The sequence below is a fragment of the Mchenga conophoros genome, linkage group LG10 (assembly GCF_057382185.1).
Source record: "Mchenga conophoros isolate Kocher_MC1m ecotype Shallow Benthic linkage group LG10, M_conophoros_male_GT1.1, whole genome shotgun sequence".
NCBI lineage: Eukaryota > Metazoa > Chordata > Actinopteri > Cichliformes > Cichlidae > Mchenga > Mchenga conophoros.
Window position 1 is genome coordinate 10,182,962 of NC_140535.1, and position 14,047 is coordinate 10,197,008.

Below are 14,047 nucleotides of genomic sequence, written 5' to 3' on the forward strand. Positions count from 1 at the left end.
CTTAGACATAATTTGTTGGACCAATTACCAAAAGTTTTTTTTAGTCTCTTCTCAAGGAGCATAATACAGTCACCCATGAAGACTTAGCGTGAACAAATATAACTATCTTACATCCTGTGTATCAAAATTTAAACACCTGAAAACCGAGAAAAGAAAAGAAAAACCCAAAACAATAAGATAAATGCTACCATGTACTAATAATCTACTGCAATTTGAGATGAATCCTTCTGGTCCTTATTTGATTTGAACTTAAATTTAGTATTTTTCTCATTGCTGTTCTTTTTAGCCCCTTTCTCAATCTAGCCCAATTCACAAATTTGACTCTTTCTTCACTTTATGCTTGAGGCTTGGTACTCCAGTTTCTGCATGAAAATCATTCACACATAGAATTTTATAATCAATGCCCACAGTAATAGGATTCCTCTGGCCATGGGCAATTAATACAGTTTTCTCCTTTTTTCCCTCCTTGCGCTGATCTCAAAGCTACGAGACATTGGCTTCTCCTCATTTACATATTTATTGCATTGGACTCAAATCTGGCGAGTGATTGATGTGGAGCCTGCCTTCTGAATTTTTAGCGGTCTATTATTATGAAAGACATGGAGGGGGGCTGCAGCACGTCAGTGTAATTTTGATTAAAGTTGAAGAGGACAGAATCACGAGTGTTCCCCACCTACTCTCTTTCCTACACTGCTTAATCCGTGAGGCCAAGAGCTGATTTCAGCCTGTTATTGAGCCTGAGGAGTCAACCATTCACAAAAAAAAAAGGCAGATTCACTTGTTAAGATTTTAATCAATGTGTCACTTGCTCCTAAAGTTAATGACAATGCGATTATTTTCAGTTATTAATGGGTCTTTGGAAAACTTTTTCTTTCCTCTCTTCTATTTATTTTGGATCATGTATGTGGCTGTATTGTTCAGAATAATGTTACGAGCAGTATCCATCTGTTCATGAATGAAATAATAAAAATTGTTTTGAAAGCATGATTTTCCTCTGCATAGCAAAGGCTTTTGCACACTGAATTCCTTCAGATTGCTTTGCTGCACAATGCAGACTGAGACAAAGACATGACACTGATGGCTGATCAGATGGTAAGCTTGTATGCTCAAGTGTGAAAAACTCTGCTCTGCATATGGTATATGTGCATACGTGCATGTAATGGGGTGCAGTATGGAGGTGACTGTAGAACAGTTCTCCAGCTCCAATGGATCAGTTTCAACGTTTCATCTAATGTTTGAGCAAGTTTGGGAGATAAAATGTTTCTTGTTTAGTGCAAGCTTTAGCAGTTATAATAAAGTAGCTAACATTCACTCCCATTTTTTGATTAAATGTAAACTCAAACCTTATAAAAGTTTCAGTTCAGGCGAATTTGCCTAAAATCAAAAGCAACCCTCCTTCTCTCATCTATACTTACACCAGCACTCATCTGGAGGCCGGACAGATTCTTGAGAACTTAGATGGCTTTTATCAGTCTGATTTAGATGTAGTAAACTAATGCTGATACATGACATTACTACAAGCTAGCTTGTCAAGCACAGGGATTTCACTGGTTGGCTGCCTTTGTCCTTCAGAGCCAAAGGACGTGCATTATGAGATGCGGTAAACCAACAGTTCCATGTGGAGTTGGCTTTCTATGGTCCACTGATATGCCCTTAATGTATGCAATTTAATGTGACACATTTCTCAAATGGACTCATTGCTGGACTGGACTGATCTTTGCATTCAGCTAAACGGTGCATATCATAACCCATAATGAGTGCCACACAATACACTTCAGTGCAGGCTGTCTTTACTTGAACATATTAATTAATGCATCTTCAGTTCTGGCTTGACGGGCTTTCAGATTCTTTGATGGTGCATCTTGTACTAAACTTCATAACGTCAAATTAGCAACAATAAGTACACATTCCCATAGTAATAAGATGAGGTGACTAAGTCACAAGGAACCTACAGTACACATAGTTCTATAAGTATTTCATTAAATGTAATTAAATTACATTAAATGTAAATCTGTAATTGAGTAATTTCTACTTTTTAAAATGTATTTACTTATATTAGGCTATCTGTGTGGTGTACCTTTTATAGTGAGGATTAGCTATAGTTGTGCATACTTATTTTGGTTCAGAGTTTCTACTTTATTTTATTTTATTTTTTTTATTTTATTTTATTTTTTTCATTGTTGTTCAGTTTTCCTTTCATTTGATAGCTTGTTGGCAAAAAAACCCACAGGAAAGTAAAAAATAAAAAGAGCTTTATTTCGTATTACAGTGTATTCTATGGAAGCATTAATAATAATAATACATTTTATTTGAAAGCGCCTTTCAAAACACTCAAGGTCACTGTACACGGAATAAAAAGCAACATATAAGCAAGCAATATTGTCAGTCTTGTGCTAAATGGTGTGAAAGGAGAAAACTTTTTACTTTTGCATTTATTTAAAGCTTCTTCAAAACAAAGATTCAAAGAATAATAAAAGCAACAAATATGAAAAGTTAAACTTAAAAATCATAATAACACAAAATAAATTATAAACAGAAAAAAAGAAGGAAAAACTGCCTTAAAAGTGAAAGAAAAAAATGTGATAAAGGCATTAGCAGTTATACAAAGCCAAATGATAAAAATGTGTGGAATTTAGTAATTGTGGTGTCCTGGCTGCAAAGACTCGATCAACTTTAGTGACTAATTCTTCTAAGTCTTTAAAAGTCTGTAGCAGATGGCGGTCTGTGGAATAACTGTACAGATGTTCGACTTTCCAAAAATTCAAATACACCGTGCATCTAAAAGAGAAGCTGGGCATCCAACAATGTGTGACTAATTCATCACCTGGAGAATCTGAATATCTGTACAAATTCAACTGCAATCAACCTAAAAGCTGGTTAGATTTCAGTCTATAGCTCAAAGCGACCGACCAACAGGCTGAGTAGACTACAGAGCCCTGTAGTCAGAATGGCTCAGACAATTATGTTTGTAGTAGCATTTGCTGAGAGACACGGTAACAGTAGATAGCATCTTTTTCCCGTCCCACCCTTACCAACACGTCCAATATACTGTGAGGATCTATCGCTGCTTCCATATTTTCTATACCAGTTGATGACCTACAGTGATAATTGTGATGTATGGCCAAAGGTGCTGGACCTCGGCTGCTGACCTTTCCACAATCTCATACTGGGGAACCTTTACCATCGACCTCCTTTGCCCCTCCCCATTTTCCACAGATCGTATTCCAGGGGCTCCAACCTTCCTCTCCCCTCCTCCTCAGCCATGTACATATTGTAGTTGGCTCAACGTACAAAGCCCGAAACACTCCAGTGGTTCCATGAATGTTAATGCTGGGATAAAGGAGCAGAGGAGAGGGGAGGGAGGCACAGTACAATGGACAACTTTACCTGGCCTGCAATGCACAGCTATATGAAGCTTCTTCCATGTTACGGTTCATATTGATTAAGCCATGTTTTCCTTGTTATAGTATGTGTGTGAAATATTAAGTGTGTGAGCAGCATTTTCAGGACGAGTCGCAATCACACTCCCCAACCATGCGCTGTAATAATTTCACATTTTGTATACAAAATGTAAGGACGACTTTTTGCTATTTGATCTTTGTGTAATTTTGGTGCAATCAAGATTTTAAAAAATTGCTGCTGATGTGTGCCAAAGTTCACTTCAGTCTTTACCAGGCTTGGGTACAGAGGAAATGGCAGCACTATGAAGTGACAATCACAGAGTGTTGCAAGCTTTTACTCCTGCAGAGGGCTGAAGTGCTGCTTTCCTGCCCTCAAAAGAGGTTCACAACCTCTGTATACCCTGCATTTAAGATGCTCTAAATCATTTATTTAAGTATTGATCTATACGTGGATTTGCATTTCAGGAACTGAGTTTGCGTTGAGACACTATCAAAGATTACAAACCACAAAACCTGGGATGCATGGGGAAATATCACTATCGTTCTAATCTCACTATCATGAAACTAAATTCAAACAAAGCCACCAGAGTGACAACAATGTTTTACTTTCTGATATAGGTTCAGCTTCACTGGAAGTTTCAAGACTGCATTTATATTCTCATATGCATTATTCACAATATATAGCACTGTGCAAAGTTTGGAGCCACCTCTCATTTCTTTATAGTTTATTAGAAACATGGGAAATATGTGTGATATGAAACAACAAGCATAAATGGAAATACAGTATAAGTGCAAAAAGAGACTGAAAGTCAATATTTGGTGATGCTCATAGTGCTCCATTGTGTGCTTTTGCAAAGCTCAATTCAATTCAAATCAATTCAATTTTATTTATACAGCTCCAAATCACAACAACAGTTGCCTCAAAGTGCTTATATTGTAAGGTAGGCTCTACAATAAGTAGCAAAGTATATTCTGAGTGTTTTCACTGGCAGGGATGTAAAAGTATCCAGGTATGCTTACTGCATTAGCAGTGTGCTTGGGATCATTGACATGCATAAAATGAAGCAGCTGCCAATCAATTTTGTATTGCATCATCGTGGGTAAAAATGTGACGGTACTTTAATGATTTCAAAATAAATGGTAAATGGCCTGTATTTATATAGCGCTTTACTAGTCCCTAAGGACCCCAAAGTGCTTTACATATCCAATCATCCACCCATTCACACACACATTCACACACTGGTGATGGTAAGCTACATTGTAGCCACAGCTGCCCTGGGGCGCACTGACAGAGGCGAGGCTGCCGGACACTGGCGCCACCGGGCCCTCTTACCACCACCAGTAGGCAACGGGTGAAGTGTCTTGCCCAAGGACACAACGACCGAGACTGTCCAAGCCGGGGCTCGAACCGGCAACCTTCCGATTACAAGGCGAACTCCCAACTCTTGAGCCATGATCATACCTTAAGTTTTGACAAAATCCTCAACACCGCTGACTGTTTTATAAATGGCTGTAGACACTCACTGCTGGACCGCTCTCCTGAACACTTTTAGACTTAGTGACATTTTTAACTAAAACAAAAACTTTAATCACTCAATAAGATTTGTTGCCACTGATTTTCAGTCCAGTTGTGTCCAGCCTTTCTTCCTTCTCCAAGAATGGCTTCTTGATTGCTACCCTTCAACTGAGATTATTTCCAATTGAGGCTTCACAGAGCAGTAGATGGATCAGCTGAAGGGCCAGATGCATCTCTCAGATCTTGTGTCAGGACATTTCTGGATCTTTTTTCATCATATCACGACTTTTATCTTAGGCCTGTTCCTTCTTTTCTCCTCCACTTGTCCAGCTTCTTAAAACTGCACCCCATGGTGTGCAGTGTCTTTCCAACAGCATTGTATGATAACACACTTTTTAAAATTGCACATGATGCAACGTGAAATTTTTTTTGGTTTTTTTGTGAGTTATTGAAAAAAAATATTTTCCTCAGTGTGCCTTCAGTATATAAGAGAAACAGGTTTGAAGCCAACATTTATTTCAATACCGTAGGGGAAAAATTAATTAAAAAATGACCACATACTCATAAAATTGATAGCATTGTAGTGCCCTGGCCTGTTATAAATTTGCAGTATGTCTGAAATGTAAAAAGACAGGGAGGGACGCAGAGATGAGATGAGCTCTTCAAAATCCTCTGCCTGGAAAAAAGGGGAGAACAGCTGGGACCTGGCACTCCCTCTGTGTCTGTCTACTCTTTGTCATGGCCAAAAGACTCTTGTTTTCAGGCAGTAATCAGACAGCCCTGGGGCTCTGTAAAGACCCTGTTCTCTTTTCATCTCAACTGTTGCATACACCCTGCTAATTGGAATCCTGCAACTGGGTCACAGGCATTGTCTCTCAAGTGCTGTCAAGTCATTGTGACGCGTGAATGTGGAATTATGGTTGTCTCCGATGCATGATTGAGTCTTCTCATCGTAATGCCTCTTTTTCAGTCTCATCACAGATGTGAATTTTTCCCCCTTTCTTTCACTAATATTTCTTTCTGCCCCCTCCTGTTTTTGTCACTTTTTTTGCGTGACACCAGAAGTAACTGGGTCTTGTCATTTGGGTAAAGATGAATATTTAATTCAACTGTAGTAACATTTAAAGTAATCTTCTTTATTTATTTATTTCCAACAAAGCTTATAACTATATATCAGCAGATCTGGTTTGCATCCTTAACTAGAGAAAGATCATTACAAGTTTCTGTCAGTTTCATCTACTGATCCTCTTCCCTCCAGTGGCTGACGAGGAACCTGATTTCGCAGTTTGTCAGTGATTAAAAGCAGAATTAATCGGCCTAGCATGCCACTACAAATGAGCAAGAACCCTCTGGGAGACCAGCAAGACCAAGCAAGGCACATTTCCAATTATACTACCAAATGAATCATTTCTTTTATTGGGCCGTCTATAATTGTGGTGGGTATTGGGTGCATGCAACTCAATTTGTCTTACATATTTGTTGGTAACATGGTAATAGAGTTGACAGAGCCAAGGGGATGATATGAAAGAAAGAGCCGGAATAAAAAAAAAGAAGAAAAAAAGGGGAGGATGAGCTAGATCCCTCAATATTTGTTTGATCTGCTTCATCCTCCTTAATACTGTTGAAGTTTAAAAGCCAGAGAGAAAAATGGCACTTTAATCATCTGTGGATTGAGGAATGGGAAGACTATCATTTTCAAATAATCAGAAAATGTCTCTCCAGAGTCACAGACTTTGTTCTGACTACTGGAATTAACGAGGCTTCCAGTGATGTGATTATCAGTCGCCGGAATCATCGATACAGAAAAATAATTGACAAATTAAATTAGCATAAATTCTTGAAAACAAGACATTTGTTAAAAAAAATAAATCAAAAAACTTTAAACTAAGTTGGGTAAGCTTTATTTAAAGTTGAAGTTACATTTAGAGCACATCGTCATCAGTGGAGATTATTTTCCGTCTTCAATTAGGAAACATCCAGTTACTTAGAAAGCAGCTGGGAAGCTTGTCAGTACAGGTGTCAACACACACACACACACACACACACACACACACACACACACACACACACACACACACACACACACAGAAAAGGCACAGCAATAACTATGAAGCCATTTCACATTGCCAACATTGGTATTCAGCAGGGCATTATAATGACACAATGATCCAAAAGTCTAAATTTAACAATGTAGTGCCCTTTAGCCGTTGTTATTATTAGCATTATGTACTCCGTTCCTAACAACAGGTTGTCTTTCTATCATAACACAAATACAGTCGAATATGTGATTCAGAAGACTGGTTTAAATGGTAAAAATAAAAACCATTTCATACACCAGACGTAAAAACTTCAGCAACAGTTGATTACAGTTAAAATGTAACGTATATGTGAACAGTAGCTTTTATCATTTCACAGACATTTTTAAAAGATTTGGCCATTTGATTGTTAATTCAAATACATCTCTTTAGAAAAAAAAAAACAGAAACTCAAACAAATAAAACATAAATTTAGAACAAGCTTAACTTAAGACTCAACAGCTGTTGAGGAAAGAGGAAAAAAGATCTTTCTGAGCAAGCTTACGTTTTAAACTCCGTCTCCATTTCGTATTCAAGCTTTCGTCAACTCTCCGTGCGTTACTGTTTGTTTCCCTTTGTGCATTTATGTTTGCACGTATGCTAGATGCAACATTTCAAATGCAGGCTTGATTCTGGCTGCAATGTAAGGGAACAGTAAGCACTAAAGTGCCTCTAAAGCAGCATTTACTGTGTGAAGGGGACAGCTGTGGTTTTGTTGTGAGGCGAGCTGCCCATTGCTCACTGCAGGGTAACTGTGCAATAGTTGGGGTTTAAAAGGGACCTTTCTGCTGCTCCCTGCTGAGCTCCCCTGTTCAATTCTGTCTTTGTTCAGTAACTAAGTGCTCCATGCTTAGGAGTGTAAAAAAAAAACCCTTTCTTTCTAACTCCTCTATCAATGTGTCGCCACTGTTGAGCTGGTCATCAAAATGCTTGCAAATCTTAGCAAGCGTATGTCACAAACCTAGGTGTCTTTTTAAGAACAGCGTGTTTAATTTATACTTGGGAACACTCCAGTTGAAAAGCATGGATTATCATGGAAGCATAGACATCCTCTCGAGTCATCTGTGTAAACTCCAAACGTATTATTAAATTAAATTCACTACATATTTCTACATTGTCATTCTTTTAATTGCTCTTCAGTACAAAACACATGAATTCATCTTAAACACTAGCACATGTGTACTGCCATTTACAAAATGTTATAAATGATGTCAGTCAACTCTTGATCACTGAGAATCATTGCCAGCGGTTCATTAACAACGTGGCTGCTGCCAGCGGTCATCACGCTGGCTCCTCTAGCCTCAATCTCCAGATCAGGTTGAACCAGGCTCTGTTTAGGTCTGACTATGGCCTAAGCTGGGCTTTAAGCCAAGCATGGGCAAAGACAGGCCCCCACTAGGAGGATGCTGATGTCTCCATAGTGGACAGGATACGTACCACTTCTGCTCTCTGAGTAGGTGAGATGTGCTGGGTCATGTGCACAATAGAATCCATGGCAACCTCTGGATTGGCTTGAACAAGGCTGGGAGAAAAAAAAGAGAGGGAAACAAAAGAAAATGAGCCTGTCAGGTGGGCGAATGAAGGTTAAGAAAGGAGAAAATGAGCTATTTAATTCCAGCACTCAGCAGCAGTTTGCGCTGTTGCACAGCTTTGAATGATCACCTGCGAATCTGCTTGAGGATGTGGTCTCTGCGGATGTACTTGATGTTCTCGTCAATGACTGATCTTGCACCCTCTTCTTCAGCTAGCTGCCTCTCCAGCCATGCCACCACTTCTTCATTGTTATCCCACAGATAGGCCTGCAGAACACAGAGAGCGTTAAAGGACAGAAAATGAATCATTGTATGCAGCATTTAAGCATATATAAAGCCTGAAAATCCCACTTTTTTCATGATGCAACAATGAGTGGAAGTAAAAGCAATTAAAAGTTACACACCATATTAAAAGATAAAATTAGCAAAATATCATGAATCAACAAATAAATATCAACATCAACAACAACAAAAAAGATGGACAGGCACAAAGTGGGGGCCTGATGTCTTGCTGACTGGACCTGATGGAAAAATTAGTATTCATGAGTGCTGGCATTTTCTGTTCCCAAACAAAGCCAGGCTGGAGGGCTTAGTGAAGATTTGGGGGTTTAATGGGCTCTTGCCTTTTTATGAACAGTCCTGCTTGAGGTCCACAAGAACATTTAACGCCCTTATTAATCATTTTTAATCTGTTTGCTTTTAATTAAGAAACAGCGTGTTGCTCTCCTATCTGCACGTGCCAGGGCTGTGATTAATTGTGGCTTAAGACAGCCAGTCCTGATTAGGGTAATGTATTAGCTAACAAGAAGGCCACTTCTTAAGAGATCTCAAACACTGAGCCGACTCCTGTCACCCCAGCGGCTGGAGCTCTGAGCCTTAGAAGCAAGGAAGCACAGAAGGAAGGAAGGAAAGATGATGACTTTCACAGAGCGATACACAATGAGACATTACCAAAAAAAAAAAAAAAAAATCTAACATGAAAGGCACTGAAAAGCAGAAATGTCTACAATCCTGTGTGGTTGTGTGGAAATGATGAAAAGGTTCACTACATGACAGATATTTTGTTATTCCACAATTCTGGTTTCAGTCTACTGTCAAAATAACTAGAATTTACCAGTATTTTAAATATTCAAAGTTTTTATTTTGAATGAATTCTACACGATCCCGTCGCTCTCTAAAGTCAAACTTTTAAATTTATGAACCACCACATCCTTCCATATTATCATACTTTTCACTCAGAGCCAATACATATTGAACGATTTTACAACAAAACCTAAAAACGCCAACAAAATACTTTTTACCTTTACAGCCCCCTCGGCCTCCACAAACCAGCGGCGCAACATCGCCTGGATCTGCCCATCTGTCAGCTCGCTGTTGGCCACCTGGATCTTCCTCTTTACGGTTTCCTCCAGCAGCAGACGCCGCAGACGCCAGTAGAAGAACTGACGGGATGTCTGCCATTCTAGGATATCCTGAAGAGGCAAAAGACAAGCATCTAGCGTTACAAAGAGCTGGTATCATGAAGAGCTACGTTTTAATCCTGCTGAATGCCAATTTTAATGTGGAGCATTGAATTCTGTATCAAGTGAAGCCAAAGGTGTGGCACTCAGGTAGCACTAATTAAGTAGACCACTGTATTACCTGGCTTAAAAACTGTCTGCTTTGACACAAATGTCAATGAATTTATAGGTTTCATTCATAAAATAAAATCTAATTCGACACATTTAAAATGTAATTGTTGTAAAGCGGATTGGTGTGTTAATAACACATGCTGTTCTTCACATTACAGTGAACTGATGGTCTGAGGATGTCTGTTCTCCTTTTCCGTGCTAGTATACTTTAGAATAGGTAATAATCCTCTCCTGTATATAGCATGTAGGGCAGGAAAGAGGGGAAGAGAAAAAAAAAAAACACCCCGACTGCCATCCATCTGTAAAACACCCCTCTGGTCATGTGAGCAAAGTGTGTATCTGTGTGTATTTGTATGTGAAAGATGGGTCTGTGAAGGCACAGAATGAGATGGGGTCTGCCTAAGGCTGCTCTGTAGTTGCTAAGGTGATAGACCAGGGTCATCAGAAGATAATTATAAGGATGAATCTCGCAGCCTGTTGAGACCAAACATTATTCACTAGGCAGGTGCAGCAGCAGCTAGACTGATACTCCCCTATGGGCTTTTCAGGTTATTCACAGACTACACCTTCATATGTGCACACGTGATAGTGTTAGCTCTCACCGTGATGACCCCCTTCTCTTGCATGCGACCTGGGGTGTCATGGAGGTCCGCAAACTGTACAGCCACCTGATGGTAGATGGGCAAAAGAAACTCCTCACGCTCCTTAAGTTTGGTTTCAAGCTCTTTGCGATCAGGAGGGCTCAGCTCTGGGGTTCCTGTTGGAAGTTTCAGAGTAATAGCATGAAACATATTAGGCATATTTCACTGGATTATTCTAAAAAGTTGAATTTAGGGATCAGCAATCAAAAGTGCATGTGCTTATCTACATTTCTGAGCACGTATAATGTAACTGTATTTTCTGTTTACCTCTGTATTATCAGCCTATATATTTTTTTTTATGCAGGCAGTTGCATGGTAGTCCTGTATTTGCCTTTGGTATGTTATACATAAACACAGGTTCTCTATGAGAATGTAGTTGGGAATCAACTTCTGCTAATAGTGTTTTATTCTAGCACCGCCCCCAAACCCTCACTTCTCTCAGAGCAGACAGATGAGCTCCCAAAACCCTCACAGTAAACCATCACTATGCCGAAAGCTCCAAGCAATTGCAGCATTGGTCCAAAGGGGAAAAAAAAAATCAATAGTCTGCATGGGAGAGACAGTAGAGCTAGTGATTAATCTGGGAAGGTTGTGACCGACATCTCCCAGGGGAATGCAAAAAAGATGACACAAAATCAAGAATGACAGGGAAAGCATAAATGCTCACACCTTTTGCTTCTCCCTTAAATGAAGGTAAGACCAAACAGGGAGGAAGAGAGATAGCCCTAAAGAGGAATACTCAGATTTCAAGTGTGGGGCTTACCCAATTTTTCAGCCAAGCCCATGTAGACTGGATCTACTCTTCTCATGGTCTTGACCAGATCCTTCCTTCTAAACTTGATCTCGACTGTCCCTTCAGGCTCCAACACACCACCTCTGGAAACAGAAAGGATTTAAGTGAGGAAAGACAAGGTATTAAAAAAAATAAAAAATAAAAATCTGCCTCCTTTTCTCCAAAGCTCACCGGCTGTCCTTGTCGGCGTACATCTCCATGTGCCGGGGGTTGATGGTGGGATCTATAACGACCCAGGAGCCTCCTCTCAGCTCAGCCTGCGGGGGGATATAAACCAATACTGGCTGCTTGTACTCTCTCAGCCCATCCACAATGTAGGCCCCGAATTTCAGCACTTGGTCGTACATATCTAAAGAGGATAAAACCATATTAGATGAAGATGGGGTTCAATCACTAATTGGTTGGTGACTGAGGCAGAAGTACCTTTCATCCCTCCAGAAAAGCCCCTCCAATTGGCAAACACAATGAGAGGTAAGCCCTCCCGGTTTAGGTCCTTAATGGCCTGAGCAGTTTTGAAAGCAGAATCTGGGAACCACACCTGTCCTGCCTGTTGGATGAGCTAAATATAAAATAAAAACGAAAGAAGCGGTATCAGTACAAAGGTGTCTGTGAATGTGTTGTGTGCCTGTTCATTCTTGAATATATACACACTCAGTGACCCTTACCTTAGCCTCAGAGTCTAAATTGGCTGGATCAGCTGGGATCGACAGTTCCACTGACCTGGTTTCCACAGCAACAACTCCAGTCGGTATCCCACCGAGTCTGTAAAGAGGCCATCCACTGTTAAAATCTACAAAATACCTTGATATGATTTTTAAAAGCTAATCAATTTTTTTGTTTTGTTTTGTATATCAATAACGTTTAGTGACATGTAACCTGGTTTTATTTGGGACTTACCTGGCTCTGCCTACCACTACACTCTGAGCCCACGGCTGCATGATCTCCATGAAAGAGCCATGGTCGAAGAAGCCAAGCTGCCAGGAACCCTTTGGAGCTTTATTGAGAGAGAGCAGAATACATGCACAGAGTAAATAAAGGCAAAAAGTGAAGTTAATTAATGAAAATTCTAAATGCAACACAATCAGATCCACTTCCAAAAAGCATTCTCTCTTCTCGTGATATTTTTAAAATCCCTAGCTCTCTTCTGTGTGCAGACTCAGCGTGTATATTCGCAGGATCTGTCATCTTGGCACCGCCCGTGATAGATGACTGTATAAGCAGACTTGCTCAGCTCTTTTTCTGCCTGTACACCCCAAGAAACATGCCCAGCCTAAGAGGTTACCATTCAATTAAGCTTGGCCACTCATCACTACCAGACGTTGACTGGCTTCCCACACGGTTCCCCGATCTCTTTGCCATCCCAAGCAGTAATTACACTGATGTGGAACCTGCTCAGTCCTGACCTGCAGTGTAAAACACACTGCATCAATTTTGGTGCTGATCTGGCCTTTGGCGGCATGGTGTTAGGCTTCACTGTTTCTTGCTTAGTTTCTTAATAGCCTTTCTCTTGTAATGAATTATTTCAACCTTTAACTCTTAGGCTATCAGGCTGAAATAATAAATCTTTATATTTACTTTAAATAACACAAAAGAAAATGTGGCTTGACTTTTTAACAACTGCTGATGAAGCAATATTGATGATCATTAGGGGAAAAGTGAAGTGTATACATTATTTTTATAGTCAAAGCTTAGATTTGAGAGCTTAGATGCTAAACAAATCACTACAGCTTTTTTTTGACTATGTTCAGAATTATAACATCAATAGCATTAATAATTAATAGGATGATTTCTAGTAAATAAAACTGGGCATTTAATACAGAGTAACAAAGAAGCTACAGTGAATAGAAGGTCTGCATTTTTTTTTTAATACACACTCTTCAAATATTACTCGAGAATCGATTTGCTAGTCCAAACATTTTCATAATCAAATTTAAATACGTCCACATTAGGCACTCACTCTGACTGGGGCGTCCTGCCAACATCCAGCGAGGGTCATAAGGAGCCTTGGTAGGTACAAACTCTACCAGTCGATCTATGGGATCCTTGGCATTGAGGATGGGCACTGGGCTAGATTTACACTGAGGAAAAGATCACTCATTATGATCATGATATCACATTATTAAATGAAATTGTACATTACATTATTATATTTACATACGTTCTAAACATCGAGCTGTTACCTTGGGCATGTAGGACAGCCACTGCAAAAGAGTGAAGACTCCCTCAAAGTCATCGCAAACAGTGCAGTGAGTGACACCATTGTTGTGCATGATCTGAACTCCACCGAGTTGGTTGTTGGATGTATACACTTCTCTGCCCAGCACCTAATGTAGGAAAAGGACAAATGTATGGATTTGTGGGGAAATGTTTGACAAAGGTATTTTATTTTAGATCAGGCAACTAATGAAGGCAATGTTTCAAAACCTGAAGCATTAATTTCCCGCTTAATTGAACAGAA

General features: G+C 39.7%; 1 protein-coding gene across 11 annotated transcripts in view; it reads right to left on the minus strand.

Annotated features, from left to right (window-relative positions):
• Nucleotides 1–6,804: 6,804 nt before the first annotated feature.
• Nucleotides 6,805–14,047, minus strand: part of acaca (acetyl-CoA carboxylase alpha) — a 33,626-nt gene continuing 26,383 nt past the window's right edge. For all 11 annotated transcript variants that reach the window (XM_085288496.1, XM_085288504.1, XM_085288502.1 and 8 more), the window contains 11 exons: nt 13,770–13,913; nt 13,547–13,667; nt 12,487–12,583; nt 12,255–12,351; nt 12,013–12,148; nt 11,761–11,938; nt 11,560–11,672; nt 10,758–10,912; nt 9,826–9,996; nt 8,655–8,791; nt 6,805–8,514 (listed from right to left, as the gene is read on the minus strand). In XM_085288496.1, the coding sequence (XP_085144622.1) occupies nt 8,388–8,514; nt 8,655–8,791; nt 9,826–9,996; nt 10,758–10,912; nt 11,560–11,672; nt 11,761–11,938; nt 12,013–12,148; nt 12,255–12,351; nt 12,487–12,583; nt 13,547–13,667; nt 13,770–13,913 (1,476 nt within the window). In that variant the 3' untranslated portion in view covers nt 6,805–8,387. The remainder of the gene's footprint in view (nt 8,515–8,654; nt 8,792–9,825; nt 9,997–10,757; nt 10,913–11,559; nt 11,673–11,760; nt 11,939–12,012; nt 12,149–12,254; nt 12,352–12,486; nt 12,584–13,546; nt 13,668–13,769; nt 13,914–14,047) is intronic.